General features: G+C 35.4%; 3 protein-coding genes across 12 annotated transcripts in view; 2 read left to right on the plus strand and 1 right to left on the minus strand.

The window, feature by feature from the left end:
* Ten-a (Tenascin accessory) overlaps positions 1 to 4,060 on the plus strand; it is a 505,103-nt gene extending 501,043 nt beyond the window's left edge. For all 4 annotated transcript variants that reach the window (XM_064132440.1, XM_064132430.1, XM_064132422.1 and 1 more), the window contains one exon: positions 73 to 4,060. In XM_064132440.1, the coding sequence (XP_063988510.1) occupies positions 73 to 1,028 (956 nt within the window). In that variant the 3' untranslated portion in view covers positions 1,029 to 4,060. The remainder of the gene's footprint in view (positions 1 to 72) is intronic.
* Positions 4,047 to 10,253, minus strand: LOC135168385 (CD151 antigen-like). 3 transcript variants are annotated; one of them, XM_064132510.1, is made up of 8 exons: positions 10,125 to 10,253; positions 9,035 to 10,064; positions 6,095 to 6,266; positions 5,730 to 5,999; positions 5,275 to 5,457; positions 5,025 to 5,195; positions 4,487 to 4,576; positions 4,047 to 4,393 (listed from the first exon to the last, which is right to left on the minus strand). In XM_064132510.1, the coding sequence occupies exons 4-8, from the start codon at positions 5,925 to 5,927 to the stop codon at positions 4,130 to 4,132; spliced, it is 906 nt and encodes a 301-aa protein (XP_063988580.1). In that variant the 5' UTR covers positions 5,928 to 5,999; positions 6,095 to 6,266; positions 9,035 to 10,064; positions 10,125 to 10,253; the 3' UTR covers positions 4,047 to 4,129. The 3 variants fall into 3 exon arrangements, with proteins under 3 accessions (XP_063988580.1, XP_063988596.1, XP_063988587.1); XM_064132526.1 differs by having other exon boundaries at positions 4,047 to 4,207; positions 4,274 to 4,393; positions 5,730 to 6,266; XM_064132517.1 differs by lacking the exons at positions 9,035 to 10,064; positions 10,125 to 10,253 and adding an exon at positions 7,576 to 7,686 and having other exon boundaries at positions 5,730 to 6,266.
* Positions 7,646 to 17,628, plus strand: LOC135168366 (proton-coupled zinc antiporter SLC30A1). 5 transcript variants are annotated; one of them, XM_064132463.1, is made up of 8 exons: positions 7,646 to 7,784; positions 12,183 to 12,543; positions 12,679 to 12,792; positions 14,400 to 14,701; positions 15,540 to 15,802; positions 15,904 to 16,082; positions 16,654 to 16,740; positions 17,117 to 17,628. In XM_064132463.1, exons 2-8 carry the CDS (start codon positions 12,355 to 12,357, stop codon positions 17,450 to 17,452), a joined length of 1,470 nt encoding a protein of 489 aa, XP_063988533.1. In that variant the 5' UTR covers positions 7,646 to 7,784; positions 12,183 to 12,354; the 3' UTR covers positions 17,453 to 17,628. The 5 variants fall into 5 exon arrangements, with proteins under 5 accessions (XP_063988533.1, XP_063988567.1, XP_063988547.1 ...); XM_064132497.1 differs by having other exon boundaries at positions 14,403 to 14,701; XM_064132477.1 differs by lacking the exon at positions 7,646 to 7,784 and adding an exon at positions 7,866 to 7,953.
* The last annotated feature ends 2,437 nt before the right edge of the window (positions 17,629 to 20,065 follow it).

Raw genomic sequence — 20,065 nt, forward strand, 5'->3', positions numbered from 1 at the left:
CCTCTATTTTCACTCTCCAATCAGTAAACCAACTAACCATTCCATTAAAAATAGCTATTGATTTTATTTCAGATCACATATCGTGGTTATCCCACCTCGGCTACGACCTGAAGTCCCTCTCCCCTCAGCTGTTCCCCACGGAACTTCCGGACAGTCTGTCCCCACCATCTCTCAACCCAACTGGTCTCATCTTCGGAGGAAAGAAGAAGACTAAAAACCTCGGAGTTCAATCAGGTTTCCTAGCCCACATCGCTCAGCGTCACTCAGGTGATGCTCCAAGTCTCTCAGCCCCTCCTCGATCAGCCCTGAAGAAAGATCTCAGTGAATTAATTCCAAGTCGTTTGGGTGCAGCATCAGATCCACCATTTGGCCAAGGTATTCTTGTATCTAGAACACCAGAGGGTCAGGCTGTCGTCTCCAGTGTACCAGCAGCCAACACAATATATCGTGATGTTTTTACAACTGTATTCAACAGCTCCTACTTCCTGCCATTTACATTTGTCGTTCACAATGCTCAGCAGGATGCATTTTACTTCGTTAAAGAGCAAACTTGGAAATCTGGCCCCGATCGTGAGCAATTGAAACGATTAGGGGGTAATGTTAATACAACATTTCATGACAATGAGAATGGCAGTGGTAGCAGTATTGATGTTAAAATACATGGAGCCAGTTACGTTGTTAATCTTCGATATGGGACAACAGCGGATAAAGAGAAACAGAGACTTCTTCATCATGCTAAAGCAACGGCAATCAGAAAGGCATGGCACAGAGAGCGTGAGGCATTGAAAGCTAACACATTGACAATTGTTGATTGGATGGTTGCTGAACAGGATGAAATAACTAAACTTGGTTATGCATCAAATTACGAAGGTGAATATATCCACGATGCTCAGTTTTATCCAGAGCTTGCTGAGGATCCATACAACATCAAATTTGTCAAAAAATCAGCGGATCCATCCAATAAAAAACGACGCAGGAGGAGAGGCACATCTCCTTGCAAACTCTGGCGACTCGATGAGTTGTGCTAGAAGTTGTAGATTTTTATAATCGCCGCTGTAACGCGACAAATTGAGTGGATTACTGTACACGTACACAACAAAACCATTGATAAGGATACTATCAAAAAAATTTTATACCAAAGTCTATTTGTGTATTTCAAAGATGCCAAAAACACTATGAAAATGGAAATAATAACAGAATGATATATTGTAAAAGCCATAGGGTCGTAGCAATTAAGAAATTCTCAAAATCGATGGAGCCATCGTGATAACGAATTTTACGATGAAGGATATTTCGACTGAATTATACTTGTGGTTAATGGGCAATTTATCTTGCACGTTGATCTTATATTATCTAGATAAATTGTGTGGGTAATGTTGGTGTAAGTGATGGAGATAAACGTGAATATGACTGATCATTGAGATCTTAGTGTTATCGATGCTCTCGGTGTTGCGTTAAGACGTAACTGTTTATGGTGTATCACAGAGGTGATAATGAGAATGTTAAGTGTGTATATGAGGTGATAATGTAGAAACAGTTGGTGAAGACGTCCACAGGGTCATTCGTTGCTGAGAGTTCCTGATTATTTGAGTGGCTGAGGGTGTGTAAGAGCCTAGTCAATAAATTAGCTTTACATCGCTGTGGTTGAGGAGAATTATCGAACTCACGAGTGAAATGTGCATTGAGACGATAAATTCAGAGTGACAAAGTGATATGTTTTGGTGGCTTTTTTTTACCGTTTTTCCGTTTTGGAGGGATCGGGAGATTCGGTACTGCCATCTCGTTGACAGTGTCGTTCTTCATTTGGACAATTTTTTGTTGAAAATTTGATGAATTGGAATGGGAAATTGATCAGACTCGAAAGTGAGAAAATTTTATTTCGTGGAACATCAGGATAAAGAACTCTTGGAGGATGATTGATGTTTTTTATACATATTTCTTGTATTTTTTTTCGTTTTTTCATGAATATGGAATATTAAATGTATCATAGTGGTGCTTTCCCTCCAGAATTAATGAAAAAGTGAATGAGAGACGTTAATTAAATTCTGGAGGTGTCAAAAATAAATGGGAGCTGTATTTTTAAATTTATTCATTAACTGTAAATGTACGAGAGAATTATTATCGGCATTGAAAACCGACAGGCTGATCCAAGGACCGTAATTGTGTGATGGATTTATTCGTTGATACTTGAAATAGTACACGAAAGTCAAATAACTGTGCGTATAAAATACACATTAATATTTGTGCTTGCTGGATATGAATTAAAACCAAATGAAAATACAAAAAAAAACTTAAATACACGACGATAAAAAAAATATGTTTCTTCACAAATAAAAAGACTAAATGTAATATCTATACTGATGAATGTTTTCTGTATGAAAACATGATTATCCAACAATTTAAATTCCGTAACCAGATATTAGAGGAGAGAATAAACATCTGAGATTAATCTTTTTCCTAGTCCCTTTGACTGTCTTTGACATGAATTCTGTTTTTTTTCAATGAGAATATGAAATGTCAACTCATTTTTCCAAGTACATGAGCAACATTTTGATAACTTCGCGGTTGAGTGGTGAAGTTTTAATGAGAATTTACATGGCGCCCCCATTGCAATCTAGATAGTTGCACATTGGACATTTAAAATGTCGCATAAATAAATTACTCATTAAGTGTATTATAATAGCTAATAGGCAAGCTTTACGTATTTTTCCGAGCGAACAATTGCCTAGACGTTTTGGAATATGTAAAAATCCATTAAATTCACGAATAATACAACAGATAAGTTGCGTTAACGCTGACAATATCGTAGATCAACTAATCAGATTCTCAATGACGTCTAGATAATTCGTTACGCTGAAATCCAATTATTCGTTCGTCAGCGGGTTTCGACGTACTGACGTTCAGAGAATAAACTATTTTTTAAAAAATTGATAAAAAAAAATACCAAAAAATGTCAAGTGTCAAATTACGATCCCCTGATTACCGACATCACTTCACTGAGGGGAGAAGCATTAATATATTAATAACAGACTAAAAAAAAATCGCTTTTCTAACTTCCATGAAGTTTTCTCATCTCATTTCTTTTTCTACGATTTCGTTATTTATTCTTTCATAGAAGAAATATTTCATTGAATTAAAGTGGGGTTAAAAAATTGGGTAAAAATATTAGCTGGAAATGCTGAATAAGGGGTGGCCTGGTAGCTAGACCCTCGTATACTCAATTATCGTGGGGCGAAAAATTAAGGAAAATTCCAAGCGCGGTGTAATGGTTCACGAAAAAAGGTTAATTCAATGAATGGAAATAAAAAAAATGAAAATTATGAGCACAATTTCAGCCATGCTATAGCTACGACCACTACCTAGGGTAGAAAATTATGCTATTTTGCCGCTGATCTAATTGTTTACTGTCACCGTGTTGCTGTAAACCTAAACTATAACGATACGATATATATTTTATTTATATAATATCTAATCGACTGTATTTATTGTAAATAGTCACGATGTTTGCTATGATATAATATATCTGTAATTGGATGGAAAATATGCCTGACATACAAAATGAAAATATGAGAATCCATGAGACCCACTAATTCCAACAACCCCTTTGCCCCCTCACCCTCTCCCATCAACCAGACATTCACCATATTGAAATAAACTCATTAAATTGGATATTTACAAGTTGAAGAACAAACACAAATGGAGATAATGCATGAAATATGCAAACAAATTGTCAATATTTCGTATTTAATATGAAAATTTCGAATTAACTCTAATACTTCAAACGAAAATCATTTTTTTTGTCATTCTCAAACTCTTCTCGATCAAAATTCATTTTCAATTGAACGATGGAAATAAAAAAAACATTAATGATAGTCGGTAGTTCCATTGAAAACCACTCACAGCCACATTTTTCTGGCACAATGGTAAATGGAGTCGAGACCCGATTAAGGAATGTCCAATAATTTACGATATTTATTATTATAAGTGCGATATATTAAGTGTTTTCAGAAAATATATGAATCTATATATGATAATAAAAAAGGGAAAACAGTTTTTAAGACGTCTTGTGTTTTTTTTTGCAGTCATACGATATTTTTTATTATTATTTATCTGGTTTGTTTATTTGTTGTCATGTGGAACCGTCCTCTGCGTAACGAATTGCCCTGAATTTTCTCCTCATTCCCAGTGCAATGAACAAACTCGCTCCCTCAAAAAAAAAAAGAGAAATCATGTTTATGAGGTTTTCTGGTGAATTATGTACCTCGTGCCTTACTGAGATTATGGATACGAATATTGCGGAAATTGCCACTGTGTCAATATGGGATTTTAACATGAGGTAAGCACTTTTCAAGCAGCCGACTTCAAAGGCAACACTTCCTGTCATATGAAGGCACTGAAAAGCGTATTTTAAGGGAAATGAGGAAATGTCGTTTTAATTAATGGTATTTAAGGTAGGGATTGGAGTTGTTTGCTTGATGCTTTGAACCTGCTCGATCGATTTGGCACAACAACTCTGGGGTATATCCTGGCGATTGTCTTCCCAATCCTTGTAAGACCGGATACCGCAGCATTCCAACTACAATAGACAAGAGGAGCTTGTAATTTCTAAAGGAATTAGCAGTTGGAGTTGATATCCTGAAGCTCATCCCGGAGTTCATGAGGTTTTAATTGCTATTTTTTTTTCAGTCATTGATTGTGGATCTGTAGACTTTTTTCGGAACATTCGGTGTCTTTTGTCGTTGGTGTTTTTAAATATTTGAATTGTTGGAGCCTTCAAAATCGGAAGGTATCAAAAAAATGCGGAGGAGAAATTATTTAAAATTAAGTGAGAAATCAATTTTGCTCTAAAAAGGAAGTCCTGTGCGATTTTCAAAATTTTTGGCATTTGCGAAACAAGCAGAAAGTTTGGAAGTGAAAAATGAAAAGTATGTCTCTAACAATAAAATAACTAAAGTAATTGGATATTTTCAATTAGAGAAAAAAAATCTCTCCCAATGAAATTATAAAAATAATGATTGTTATACGTATTGTTGGGTGTTATCCCAGGCCTCCGTAACCCAATCCAACGATCGATACTTAATTATCGTGCTCTTCATATCCTCATGAATTTTATTCGTAATACGATCAAACATAGAAGAGCTCAATATCGAGGTGAAGAAAATCGTCGTCAACAACATTGCGTGACAAATAATATACTGAAAAAATCGTAAAACATCACAATTAACTTAGAAACACTCAAAGGAAATGAAAACATTAATTGCAATAATTACACACTATATTCAATAATTTCCTCCGTCTCTTCAGGAACGCAAAAATTCCAACTGAAGAAACACAACTCGCAAAGATTCCAATAACAAGAAGAACTGAGACAAACAGCTTTTGGCCGGTCAATCTCAGCATCAATTTGCTGTCGGACAGCATCCACACCGATATTATTATCGCGGAAATTCCTGTGAACTAATGCTATGATTAATAAAACTCATTCAGTTCTGCCGATCAATACAGTTCTAGATCGGGATTTCTCCAACATAAATTTCTTGAACAAAAATTCTCAGACTTTATTTCTCAAATAAAAAATCTTCAGTATAAAAATTTCCCAATTGAAAAATTACAAAAAAATATCTCATTCCAAATTTTCTCCAGTTTTCACATATTGGTAGGGAAAATTTATGTAGTTCCAAAAATTTCCATCTGATAAAGAAAAGCTGTAGACCATCAAATCAACTCACAAAGGTTCCAGTGTTCAGTGTGAGGAACGAGAATTTGAGGCACTTTCTCGGCAGTCGGTTGTACGACAATTTATAAAATGGTATCCCAAGTAGCTGAACCTTTTTGCTGGTAGCACTGGAGGCCTCACTCTCCGTAACCCCATCATCGACGGTCTCAGTCTCCGTTTCCTCGTCATTGGTGCTTTCCCCACGTCCCATGATATTTTTTAAAAATTATAATCATACTCTCCACCGAATTACCCAGAAGATAAAAACCACAGAGACAATTTCCTGTACTCACATTAACCGTAAAATGTGTTCCGTGAAAATTTGACAGAGAGAGAAAATTTGAAAAAAAAATGACTGATAAAAACAATCAACTCAACTTTCTTCGACAGAATGAATGCCAATTTTATTCACCGGATAATTGACGTATCGCTCGGCGAAAGGCAGAGTCCCAGTCAGTGGAAAAGAATTTTCTGCTGTCTTACATTATTACAATTAACTTTCCTTCGTTACGTGCCGACTAGTCACTTAATCACACCAGTTTATTCACCGCTGTGAACAATTGGCAGAGAAATTAAATTAAATAAACCACTCGTGATGTCTCACAATGAGGGAGCTACAACGCTTTTATAAAATTCAATTGTTAGCGAGTCAAAGTAGATCCGTTATGCCCACCCCCCCTCTCGTGGTGGAGAGAATTCAATTTCAAGTAATTAAAGAACAATCCGTTTCAAATAAAGGTTAATCTCGGGGATTGGTGGACAATTTGATTAAACCAGAGTTTTATTCTCGTCTAATTATGATCAATTGGCGGTTGTTATTTTTTCACGACTGTCTGTGAGGAGCCAAATTTAGTCCTTGGCAACTGAAAAAGTGATGACCAATAATTAGATCGAGAGGGGGAATTGGCTGTCTCGGATGAATTTGATTTAATTGATAATCATTAGTAGCGAAGTGGTAAAACGAGATGAGTTATTTTTCAGTATTGACCAGTTTTTGATGAATTTCTAGGGGAATTTCCCATTCTAGGGGACGTAGCAAAATTTTTATCATTAGATTTGTTGTCGAGTACATTGAGTGCTACAATAAATGTCATTAAAAAATTTTTACTATCTTTCTTAGATTGGAAGATATTGCTAAAAAACTCGGATCAAAGATAAGGAAACTTATCTCGATTTAGTAGTTCAGTAGTGATTCGGCAGATAGTTTTAAAATAAATATAGTTAGCATTGAATATAAGTTGACTCAAAAAACCCCTGACACCTGCCCTATCACCAAAAACGGTCGATCAATCAGCGGTATTATTGTTCTTCATCCAACCAAAAAACGTAATTAAAATCTTACATAAATTGCGTTAATGAAAAATGACGGGATTGTTTGGGGGACCTTATCGTGCTATTATTCAACATCATCCAGCAGTCACATATAGACTGAATCGTAACAAGCATTCACCAGTCAACTCTGTGCCACGTACCATAATGGACTACCTTTTGTTCTCAATTTAATCGATAAAAATCGTATTTCATTCGCTAAGCGGCAGAAACAAATCCCTTATCCAAATGACAGTTGAAATAATAGCGAATTTGTGTGTGAGAGAATTTTGATTTACAAAATGTTGAATTGGCGATTAGAATCCGTCATAATGGCCTCATTGGAGATATCAAAGTGGAGTCCCGAAGATAAAATGGGAAACCTTACTATCTCGCACGAAAAAAATATAAAAATACAATGCAATTGATTACGTAAATGTGAAAAAGTGGTATAATTTGTGATGATTGACACGAAAATTCATAAACATTTTCATGCGTGAGAAAATGATGTTTATAAATAATGAAAATAAACGCAATGATATGAAAATAACCGCTCTGTGTAAGCGTTGACAGCCTCGATGATCAGAGATGAATGGTCTGATACTAAAATGTCTTATCTCCTGTCGACCAACAAAGTAGTCGCCAGTCCAAAACTCGTCGAGTGACGGTACAACACTCACTGATATATCACTTGTGAATTGAGAGGAAGAGGAGAATATTCACATTGATTTGTCCACACGAGGAGAAGAGAGGAAAACAGGTACTCTTTATTTGTTTTTATAATTCACTTGGTTACGTATTATTGCCAAGTACATCATGCAATAGTCAATGAACAGCCTCGCTCGACATTGGCCGGATGTGACCAACTAGCCGCTTTGATAGACGTCCTTCCATCGAGCAATAGCGAGAGTTAATCGGTTTCACCGCTGGTGCGTGATTATCCATTAATTTTTGGTTGAGTAATCACGGATTCGTGACTATCATTTTTTAATTTTTCGTGGATTTCGTGCTTAAATAAATGATGTTGCGATGCCTTGCGATGAAGAGGAGTCGAAAATTAAAGGCGAATGTCAATGTTTGCACGGGGACAGAGAATTTGGGGAAAAATTACTAAACGAGACTTTTAATTACAGAGTAATTTCGATTTCCTGTTGTTCGTTAGTTTAAATGGAAGAAGTACGCATTGTCTGGGGAATGTCGCCCCTAGTTCATGATTACCCCTTATTTTTTGGTCGGTATTCACTGATTCGTGATTATCGTTTGTCAGTTTTTTATGGAATTCGTACTTTGGAGGATTAAATAAATGATATTGAGGTCCCTTGCGATGAAGAGGAGTGTAAAATTTCCAAGCGAATGTAAATGTTTTAACGGGAAGAAAAAAATCGTGGGAAATTTGCTAAAGGAGACGAGTAATTATAGGATAATTTCGATTATCAAGACTTCTGAATCTTAAATGGGAGGGAAAATACGAATGGTCTGTGAAATCAATGAGACGCGCCCTTTGAACGCTAGTTGATTGGACGTGATAGATTTCAGATGTGCGATTTTCATGTTACGTGGAGGTTGTTGACCATTGGTGATTGGTAAAAATAGGAAATGTAGATCACCATAAGATTTTCAGATTAGCATATGGTACATTAATTGTTCAATGAAAGTACGAAACATAATTTTTTATTGAAAGCTCCCATAAGGCGATGAAAAATGGTGATGATTGGATAATTCAGGGTTAAAATTGAGGATATTTTTATGTATTTTCATCTAAATAGGAAATATTCACTAAAATTAGAGCAAAAACTTTGGAATTTATGTCTTTAAGAGAGAAAAATGAGAAATTTTAACGCGTGACATGCTAAAATCTTCTCACTATGGCTTATAACGTAGCGAAGCTCTCAATAAGATTTTGGGACTGACATAAGGTCTATTCCCACTGGTCGAGTACAAAATCTCAGTACCTGCCAATAACTATCATTTTTCAAGTGTGACATAACGTAAAGAATTAAAATAACTTACAATTATTCAATTGAAATTGAATGGAGCTGGATATAGTATACGTCATTTTGAAGATTTATTAACCTCCTTCGAAATGGTCTGCAGATATCTCTGTAGAGTGACTGTATCAAACGAAACCGGGAAATTAATTTTTCGCTTAAAACTCATAAGTAAATAAAAAATCCTCAGTAAGCTGTCATTTTAAAGCTTATTCACCAAGTTTTCCAACTACTATACCACATGTATGTTTCATACCATAGAGAGACGAATTTGACCCTCTTTTTTGAAGACACGGGTCGTTATATAGCTAATAGACAATAGTTTACGTAATCAACTAAAATCTACGAAGTTTTTTCTTTGCCTGTATCTATGATATCTCTGAAAACTCAATAGAATGACAGATAATTACCTGATTTCCATAGGTTGAGAGGACGACAGTCTTCCTAAAGTTCAAAGCCTCATGACTGAAAGAGTTATTACCGACATCTTCTGACTTTTTATATTTTTTTGTAATTTTCTGGGAAATCATTGAGTCTACGTTGTAATCGACAGTGCGATAGACAATGTTCATAATTAACGATGTACTAAAATTAATTTCAACCCACTGCTAATCTCTGGGCAACCAAAATACTGAAGAATTATTCTCAATTTTACCATGAAATATCGAGCTACCGTTATTTATCTTCTCCAAAATGAAGTTTATTATTTCACCACCTCTAATCAAAAGATCGATAATTCCCTATCAATTAATACTCTTCTGCACAAAAAAATAAATCTACTAAAGGTAATTTCCATCTCATTTAGACAGAGCAAACTAATTATAGCTACAATATTCTCATTGAAATGTGAAATTACCTCATCTCTAATTCCCAGATCGTTCCAATTTAGTCCCTGTCATTTTCAAAATTCTCTCTCATTCACATCTGACTCACGACCGCTCTCTGTCATCTCCATCATCTCCATCATCTCTGTCACCACCAGTTAGTGTTTCTCCACTTTTTAACGGAAACAACGCTAACTTCTTCTTCAGCTAATTACGGCCACATTATATCTGCAACGAAAGAGAGAGTAAGACAGTTACCACAACAATGCTGACTTCTGTGTTACTCACAGGGTCGACAAGCAATTTATCTTTCCCTTGTGTAATTGACCTTCACACCGTGGTTATCTCCCTAGACCCGTTCGCACACGAAATCGTAAGAATGACCCCAGTAATCAAGTTCGGTAGTTGACAATCGGACGTACATGCGGCATCACTCCTGTCTATTTTGTCCGAGCTCATTAAAAATTATAAATATATTCAACGCACATGCATTCAGTAATCAATTGTGTAATCAATTAAATTTTAATGTTCGCGGTCTGGGCGGTTCTGAAGGTAATGGACACGAGCAAGTTGTGATTTCATTTTTTTCTAGTGACATGGTTCCATAAAACGTAAAACAAAAAATTCTATGTAAACATTGATACGTGAGAGGGAAAAATGAAAATAGTGAACTATAGATGAATTAAAATAGTGAATCAATTATTTGAACTGATGGGGTACGTTAGTTTATCGTCGGGTGGTGAGTTCTTAGAAATTGAACAAAGAAAATGATTCTGGAAAATATGATTTTTTATATTGGATTATGGGTATTAATTAGGACAACTGTTCGAGTAAATTTCAGTTCAACAGACCCAGCAATTTTTTAAAATCCTCGCTTGTTTCTACATCGTTGTGAGTTAATATCTAGAAATTAATTTTGTCGATTTTATTAGAACAACTCAACTGATTGGTTTGAAATATTCGTCTTGGTGCTCCTCATTTCTATTTCATTTCCGAATATATTTCCCAAAAAACTTATCTTCTAAGGAATTCTGAGAGATCTTTCGCCGACAATAATTTTTCAAAACGAGTTATCGTATGGTTTATCTGCTTGAAACTCGTGGAAATCGCTGAATCGTGGAATGGCTCAATTTTTTAAAAAACATTATCGTGCAAACAAACAGGTAAATTTCAATGAGCGAAGAACGATTTCTAGTAGTTTTTCAACTAATTTCCCAATGAATATACTCCTGTACTTCAAACGGATATGGAGAGGAATTTGAATGCCAATGGAGACAGAAGATAGACACTAGACAAATGGTAATGGCGGAAAGAGATATTTGAAGGAGAAAAGATTGTACCATGTCGATCCCACCCGGAAGTCCATCATCAATTCGTTAATGGCGGGGAAAGCATGAATAAATCCTCATTGTCACATACTCGCTGTCATCTCCTCACTGTCTGCACGTTTTTGCAAGTATTTTTTCGAAAAAAAAAGGATCATGAAACGAAATCTGTAATAGGATATTGAAATAGGATTAAAAATTAGGTAATTTGTATGTATTATATAGAAATGAAAAGTTTTTTTTAATAGGGTCAATTATTCCATTGACCCTATTAAATAAGGCCGAATGGTTAAGTCAAAAAATAATCGCTCCGTTTCATAAAATTGTTAAAATATATGAAATATACGAAAAATACATGAGGCTTACCAATACCATGAACTACCAGTACTCATAATGCAAATTTACGTGTCACTTGCAGACTAATTTTTAGAAAATTACCATTCCATTTAGTAAATGTTTATGTTCTCAACATCGGACACATCGTCCCACTGATTTGCCTTAAAAATTAACTAAACAAACATTAATCATAATGAACAGATGAAAAAATTAATAAATATACAACAGTAAATTTTCCAACTAAATAAAATAACATAATTTGTTTTTGGAATATCCATATTCATTTAAGTCAATGTTTACTATCCATCGCAATCCTCTGCACTTCCATCACATTCTCTTGACGTACTGACGACTTCTCCTCTCTGCAAAGCCATCAACCCACACTATGTTAAATAAATTATTAATCTACTAGTATCCACACGAGATATTTCAAAGCAATAAAGCAGGTGATCAGTCCTAAGGAAGTTATAATTCATCACAATCATGAAATCCGCTGTCATATCGGCGAAATACAAATAACACGTCAATAAACGAAGTAATAGGCCACGTGTAGACGGCTTAGCGCATAAAAATAGATTTTCATGAAGATGAATGACTTCCACATATGTAAATCCAGTCGTCGTGGGTCCTCCCAATTTTTTTTTTTCATTTATACTTTTTTTCACATTCTTTCTTCTCATTTCAGGTCCCTCCAAGACACCGCAGAGAACTGGTCAACGGTTGTGCTACCAGAGTGCGAGGTGAAGTCCGCAGTTTTCATTTCTCGTTCCACCAGGGGCCCAAGGCAACCAGATAGACGTCCGTGAGAGCCAGCATTAGTAGTGAGCTAGGAAAAATAAAAAAAACCATCCAGGGTCATGGCTGTTAAAGAGTGGTTCAGACGACTTCAACCTGTTCAACTGTACCTAGTTCTCTTCTTCACAACAGCTTTTTTCATCGTTGAAATAATAGCAAGTCATGTAACACACTCGCTTACCCTGTTGTTGAATGCCTATCACATGCTCTGCAACATAGTAGCTCTACTCGGGTGCATCGTATCACTGAAGGTGAGTGAACTGACGTTGTGTAAATCCAGTGATAATGAACTTAATTTGGGAAGTGAGTCACGGCTGGGGGATTAGATGTTGCGTTGGCCTCCAGCACTTTCACTCCGATTTATTTATGCGTTTAATTTTTATTAGTATGGAAGCCAGGAGCAGTGTCGAACGGAAGAAAAGGCCGGCTTCAGGGGTAGCTCTACTCTTGCTGTCTGCGAGGACAGGGGATCCTCCAAGTCATTGCCGACAGATCCAAAGGTATAACTGAATCAACAGGCGAAGAGAAATTTTCACTAAAAATTACGTATCTTTTCTGATTGTGAATGCGAACTCGAGGTGTAGAAAATTTTAGGAAACTGTCACAAACTTTCTTCTTCATATCTCAAAATCTAGGGGAGATAGCAAAATTTTTATTTAAACCTTTTTTGTGGAGCCAATTGAGAGCTACAACAAATGTTATGCCAACAATTCCGCTGTCTCTCTTAGGTTTGGAGATATCGAACGAAAACTTTATCGAGAAACAAGTCATCTCGTTTTGCCACTTCGCTACTGACAATATTATAGATGCATAGTTGAGATCGGATATCACTGAAAAGATTAGTAATTTTTATTGAACTATTTCCCACCGCACATGTAAAGTAGGAGAAATTACATTGCCCTGCAATAACTAATGCTATTCAACTATGATAAAGATTACTATGCGCTAAACGCTTTACCACAAACAAATCAATATTGGATAAAAATGAGACTTCTAAACAGCGAAACGTGGGACAACATGACAATTAATTATTTTTTAGGTCAAGTTTTGTCGAAAAAATTAGACTTGGGAGTTTAATTTATCTGTTCAAACTAATCTTCGTCTCTAAGTTTCGTCCCCTGAACGTCTAATTTTTACCTAAAATTTCGTTCCGTGCATAGTATAATTTCAGATTTTTTGAGAACGAGAATTTCTAACAGAAGATTTGGAAATAGTTTCTACGAACGAAGTCGGTTTTGTATATATTCGTTGCTACTTTAACGTAGAATTGTTGCCGGTCATTGAAATGATAGTATTTCCAAGACGGTGATAATCCACTTGTTGAACTGAACCACTGCTGATAAGTGATCGAATAGATAAATCGCAAACTGATAACTGCCAAGATAAAATAATTTTGCATTTATGAATATCTTCATTCTCTCCGCAATTACTCCGGAATTACTTTTATCAATGGTTCGAAAAACAAACCGGAGAAATTGTAATTTAAAAACAAAATAATTTGCAGTACAGGAAAAGTAGACAAAAGTTGAGGTACCCTGAGCCATATATTTTGATGGCTCATGGTTCATTTTAAATTTTAATTAAATCTAAGGGTTTAACATCAAGATTGTAAACTAAGAGAAGTAAAGAATCACTTAGTAATTTGCAGTTATTTGTTATTGCTAAGCTAAAGTAGATTGGGCTATTCATATTTATATTTTATTGGTTTGTTTTAATCCTCATTAAATTCCAGTTTTCAACTTTTCCATCTTAAATTTATGATAAATAACATAAAGTATTTAAACAAGTCGGTTACAACTCGACTCACTACACGTTGTGTTCAATCTGAAAAAAGGGTTTGATTTAGACTGCGTATTGTCACTGCGGACTGTCAGTACGATTGAAGTGGTTTTAAAGTATTGCAAACAGCTGATCACCATGGAAATAAAGAAATGCCATCTGACCTCCTGAAAATAATCCTAAAATCGCCTAAAAATAGGCATCAGTGAGGAAAAGTGTTGTTGACTCGTGGGAGAGTTATAACAAAAAACAAAAAAAAAGTATTCTTTAGTTCAGTCGTTAATGTGTCATAATTAATAATCAATTTTTTTATAATCTGTGTATACAGCAGCAAGTGAGCCCTGACAACAGAATGAAGAACACATTTGGCTGGGCGAGAATTGATATTCTCACGATGATGGTATGTGGTGTGTTTCTGGCGTCCTTCTGTTTCACACTTCTCCTAGAAGCTGTCCTCACACTCGGTCATATAGGACATCTCGATCAAATGCATTTGCCGGTGATCGTGATGGGAATTGGCGCTAGTGGAATTATCCTCAACCTATTTTGCTATCTCATCATTGGAGGATATACTTTCAATCAGAGCCTCTATCTGCATGTTACCAAAGATGGAAGTATCGTTCTTCAAAGGTATGAATACGCTTTTTATAACTTTTGACGTTAATTTTCGGATTGTGTCTAGACAGTGTAGTCAATGACGAAATTGGAAGAAAAAGATATTTGATGTAATTGAATTATTTAAAAATTTAAGGTCGTTTTCAACAATCTCAATCAATAGATCTCATTAATATATTTCTACCAAGACTCAGCCAACCATTGATAAACATCCAAATCCAATATCTTAAAACCACCAAAGTCAGAATATTACTTTCCCTAAATACCTGAGTTGTATCGGATTTAATAAATCCATCAAACGCATAAACTTATGTTTTCATTTCTTAGACAGAAATGTACTCATCAAGTCTGATAACAAACAGACTACCACAACATTTCCAATGTTTAATTTAGTTTTAAAAAAAGCAAGTGTTCTATCAATTTCAATTTTTATAATTTTATATCACTCAAAAATTGCAATTTTTGAAGAGAACAGCCGAAGAATTTCGTTATATCTTCTAATTAGTTCCTATTTCTATTAAGTAGTTTTATCGTGAATTTTGGCACACATTTTTTGTTATTTATTGCAAATATAGTTGAATTTGCATATATATTTCATCTTCCAAAGCTAGCACACATACATGTGAGTTGTGTACCATCATAACATTGAATCTAAGTGAACAGTTATTAGTTAGTTTCATATTGTTAAGGAACATTTGCGGGAAAAGTCATTAATTATTAACAAAAGGGTTTCATATAGTCTGATTAGAAACTACCGCATTTGGTATGGTAGAAACATTCTCTTCTTAGTGAGTTTTTCATCGATAATTTGTTATTTATTTCATCACTTGATTACAATGAATAATTATCCCAGAGATGTAGCCGATGGTGAACAAAAACTGGCCCCCACCAGAAGGAGTCCAATCGCGATGCCGAAGAGTCGAAGACTGATGGAAATCACTCGAGATGTTTTTCCATGTGTTCTCGTTGTTGTTGCTTCAGTACTAGTTCACTTCACATACGAGGAAAGCACAACGACACCGGGCAAACCGAGTGAGCACGATATATCGAAATATTTCGATCCAGCTATTGCCATTATCTCAGCGATTTTCTTGTTCACACTCAGTTACCCCTACTGTGAGTCGATTAAAATAATTACTTTATTTATCCAGTTTTGAAACACAGAAAATGCGTTTGGTTTATAATTTATTATTAATTTTTAACTTTTTATGTTACAGTGAGAGACTCTTGTCTGATACTTCTGCAGACAATTCCGAATCACATAAACATTGATTCACTCCAGAAAGAATTGCTCGCTGCATTCCCGGGGATCGTGAATGTCCATGATTTTCATGTCTGGCATCTTGCTGGCACCAAAGTTGTTTCCACGGTTCATATAACGTTTTTAAATCCTAAGGTACGTAACGATTTTTCCTTCCCATCGGAAAATTTGGAATCATCCAACATTTGGATTTTCTAATTTTCTTTGAAAATCATACGGAATGATCTGAAAGTGAAAATACAAGATAAGAGCACGTGGAGAGAAAAATAATCAAAAAATTTGGAAAATTTTACAGAATTGTAGGGGGACTTTGGTTGTTGTAAAATATTACAGCTATAGAAAAATATTTAATAAAAGTTGTTACATAATTTTTGTGGAGCGTTCGGTACTTTTTATTGGATATTTCTTCATTTTTATCGAATCTTTGTTCTCATTCTGGAACTACAGAACTTGCGCGTAAATGTTATGGAACTGTTTTTCTTCGTGAAAAAGTGTGACAAACGTTTCTGGCCACTAGGACAATTTTCATGAAATTTTCAGTAATTTTGACCCGAAAAGCACTACCCCACGTTTGTCGTAAGCAAGTAAAGCAAGGGTTATAACATTCCAGAGATCGAAAACTGCAAAATATTAACGATAAACTCTCCCGTCCCCCTCTCTTTTTTACTTTTAACTTTTTTCTTCTGAAAACATTTTTTACTTCTAGGTTTACGCAACAATAACGGACCAAGTAACTGCGTTTTTCGTGGAGATGGGAATAACACAAGTGACGATACAGCCGGAGTTTCACAAGGTAATATAAGGGGTTATCGTCAATATCTCCATATTTTCAATTTTTTACAAATTTCGAAGAAACGACTGATAAAATTAAAGTAAAAAAATATGCCATTTTAAAATTTTATTATTATTCAAGGACTCACAAACATTCATCCCTGTGAAATACTTTTCCCACATTCTCAGAAACTTTTGCAATACTTCACGAAACTATACCAAAAATTTATAGAAATAGACACATAAATAGAATATGAAAATTTTTGAGTCACTTATAATAATAAAACCTAAAACTTTTCGCGACGAAAGTGCAGACGAAAATGCAGACGTAACTCTATTTTGATGATAATAAATAAATAAGCCGCTAATAAATATTCAATTTGATTTATTATGTCCAGTCAAATGTTGACAAGACAGACTGCCTCATTCGCTGTCGAGGAAGACTCTGCATCCAGTCTCAATGTTGTAAAGGTGAAGATGTTCTTGAAGAAATCATCTCATCTAATTCTGAACGAGAACTACAAACGGATAACAAAAGTTACTTGAAGAAGGAAATCATACCCGTTTCTTCGGAAGTTGATTTACGAAGATTCACCCTCAATAAAAGTGATGACGAAAAAAGTTTCGAGGAAATTAATGTCCAAGTGGATGTTGACGTGTCTCCTGAGTACAGCAACAGCACCGATGAAGAAATCATTGCGGAGGTGATACCAGGGGATCCTGAGACATTCTGATTTTCCATATACTGAACTTCATTCGATTTTATGTATTTGTAACAAGAAGACTGTATGTTAGTATTAAGGAAAAACCTTTTGAAACTACGGTAATGACAGACGAACAAAAATGACGATCAAAATGATTGGAACAACAGCATTTACTGTAAATAATGGTTAAAGACTTATTGATTTTGGCTCTCATTTTTTTTTTATTTTCCGGTCCTTCGTGTCCTGCTTTTGGCTAATTGGCCCTATTCAACCCTGTGCGTGGGGTTGACAATCGTACACTGCATCGCATTTGCAAAATTTAGTAAATCGGAACGATTATTTTTCGACTTAAACACTTGGTCTTGTACAATAGAGCCAGCCCAATAATTGATTGATGTAGATAAATATGTCGGCACGTTTACAAGATGGCATGATTAAACCATATGCTTCATTCGTTGATTCTGAGGGTTCTAAAGGATCAAATGAGGGTTCGAATTTATCGAAGATTGGTTCTTATTAGTGAAATATTTCGTGGAATTTTAATAGTTATCTGAATGTATCACCTTTTGTTCATCTGAAAACGTATTGGAGGCGATATCAATGGAATCGCATACAATAAGATATTTTTCATGGAATAATGACCCATTTTCAATGGAAGATTTTAGTATTCACGCTCTGATGAAAACCCACTGTAAAAATGAAGAATTAAAACGTTGAAACAATAGAACTCTATTTTGATAGGGAATAATATGCAACCAACAAAATATATTTCATAACATCTGCGCTATTTTGCTCGCAGTTTGTACATCATAGGAACGACAGGGGGGAACCCCAGAGAAACCATGTCGGTATAGGCGATTACTCTATTGGCAGCCAAAAGCCTCCTCGCCCAGTTATCCACGTAGTTCATGCGTCATCGTTACAAAATTCTGCGGTTGAAGCCGCTCCAAAAGCGGCAGCAATTTCCACTATAATCTCGGCCCGTGGTATAGATTATTGCCGTAACCGGTGATAAAAAATCAATTGTAATGCTACGGTGATAACTTTGTCGGTACCTTGACCTTCTCGACAATTTTCTTTCTTATCCGGGTGACCCATAGTCGGACGAATTTCTCGTATGGTACATGCGTTCATGAGTGGAGAAGTGTACTACCTCCAGTCACTGTGGTAGTAACTTACCATGTGTGAGCAACTGAAAAAAAGATTCCACATTCATATATTGAACATTAATTATGTGTACTTCAAAACGAATAATAATTACGAAAAAAATATTTTTCGATCGCTCATCTATTCTGTACACGTTTAAAATTTTAACCATAAACTAATGTGCTCGAATTTTGAACTACAAAGGTCCTTTATCTTCCAAAATTTAGCAAAAGGGATGCAATAATAACTACCAATAATTCTTTCCGAATTCACCTCTCATACAAGTAATTTTTTGTGTTAAAAAACACCAAAATTCATTTGTATACAACAATCGAAAAAATATCTTTAAACAACGAAAGTGTTCCTTAAAAATCTCAACCGGTAATGAGAATTACTATCGAAATAGAAATGGAATTGCAGTTGTATTCGATGTCAGGTGTTTATTTAGCAAAGCCCATCTACTCTTGCATCACAATCTTGATATCGGTAGTGAAAAAATTTGACTTTCGCTGAAATGCTATCTGATGACAAGTAGCCTTGGAATCCGGTTTTTACTTCAATGGTAAGTTCCATTGCCTCTTAAGGATCGTATTGCCGCTTATTTTACTCGAATGGGGAAAATTTTTGCATCCAGTAAAATTAAATTAGGTAAACAGCGATCGAATTTGAAGTAATTCAGTCGCAATTATTATTCGTTATTTTGCAAAAATTCAAAATGAAGCGGTCATTGGAAAATGGGACCTCCTGAGTTATTTTTATAATTACAACATTAACGGGACCAGCAAATAATAACAATCTTTCATCATTAATAATGCGCTTTTGCATATATCAGATGAGTTTTCACTGCATGAGAAACGTCATTTCATAGTTGAAATGAAGAAATGAAACGATTGGTCATTAATTGAGAATTATATTCTCAATCGAAGGGCGTTCGTTCTGTCTGTCCATCGTTATTAAGATAAGAGGAAGGATGGAAGAGGAATAATCATTTCATTGACCGTAAAAATGACCGATTATATTATAAAAAATGCATATGGCTGAGGTGAAATGGAGACCTCGAAGGTCGTTGTCGGAGACGAGGGTCTTGGTCTACAGTCTCGAGCGGACGATAGGGTGAAGATTGGATGAAGCTTAATTGAGAAGTGACCGAGCCTCCATTCTCAAGGTTGACCCAAGTTCGTTGGTCCAAGCTCCGATGAAGTCTAAAAAGTCACAAAGTGTCCAGGTTGAAATTTCCAGCCTCGATCGCGGCTTCACCGACAATTCTCGATCAACATTAATTCATCAATAATTAATTATCATTGATAACTCCTCCAAATATTTAGTGGAATATAATTCAGTACATTGAGGTACGTAATTTATGAGCGTAGTAATTATATAGGCTGAATAGAAGATTTACGGCAGAGTTTGAATCTGGAAGATCTAGACTGTTTCACGATTGGAGTGAGATTCGAAGGAGTATATGGGGCTCAAACTGGGACTGCCAATCCCGGATCC

Source organism: Diachasmimorpha longicaudata, chromosome 1 (genome assembly GCF_034640455.1).
Source record: "Diachasmimorpha longicaudata isolate KC_UGA_2023 chromosome 1, iyDiaLong2, whole genome shotgun sequence".
Classification (NCBI taxonomy): domain Eukaryota; kingdom Metazoa; phylum Arthropoda; class Insecta; order Hymenoptera; family Braconidae; genus Diachasmimorpha; species Diachasmimorpha longicaudata.

Bases quoted from the DNA above. Each gene is read 5' to 3' on its own strand.
- LOC135168385 (XM_064132510.1), bottom strand. From the start codon at position 5,927: ATGGGACGTGGGGAAAGCACCAATGACGAGGAAACGGAGACTGAGACC. The intron at 5,458-5,729 runs GTGAGTTGATTT...TCATAGCATTAG, and splicing joins CACTGAACACTGGAACCTTT to TTCACAGGAATTTCCGCGAT. The intron at 5,196-5,274 runs GTGTGTAATTAT...CGATTTTTTCAG, and splicing joins GGAGGAAATTATTGAATATA to TATATTATTTGTCACGCAAT.
- LOC135168366 (XM_064132463.1), top strand. From the start codon at position 12,355: ATGGCTGTTAAAGAGTGGTTCAGACGACTTCAACCTGTTCAACTGTAC. The intron at 12,793-14,399 runs GTATAACTGAAT...CTGTGTATACAG, and splicing joins CATTGCCGACAGATCCAAAG to CAGCAAGTGAGCCCTGACAA. The intron at 14,702-15,539 runs GTATGAATACGC...TAATTATCCCAG, and splicing joins GGAAGTATCGTTCTTCAAAG to AGATGTAGCCGATGGTGAAC.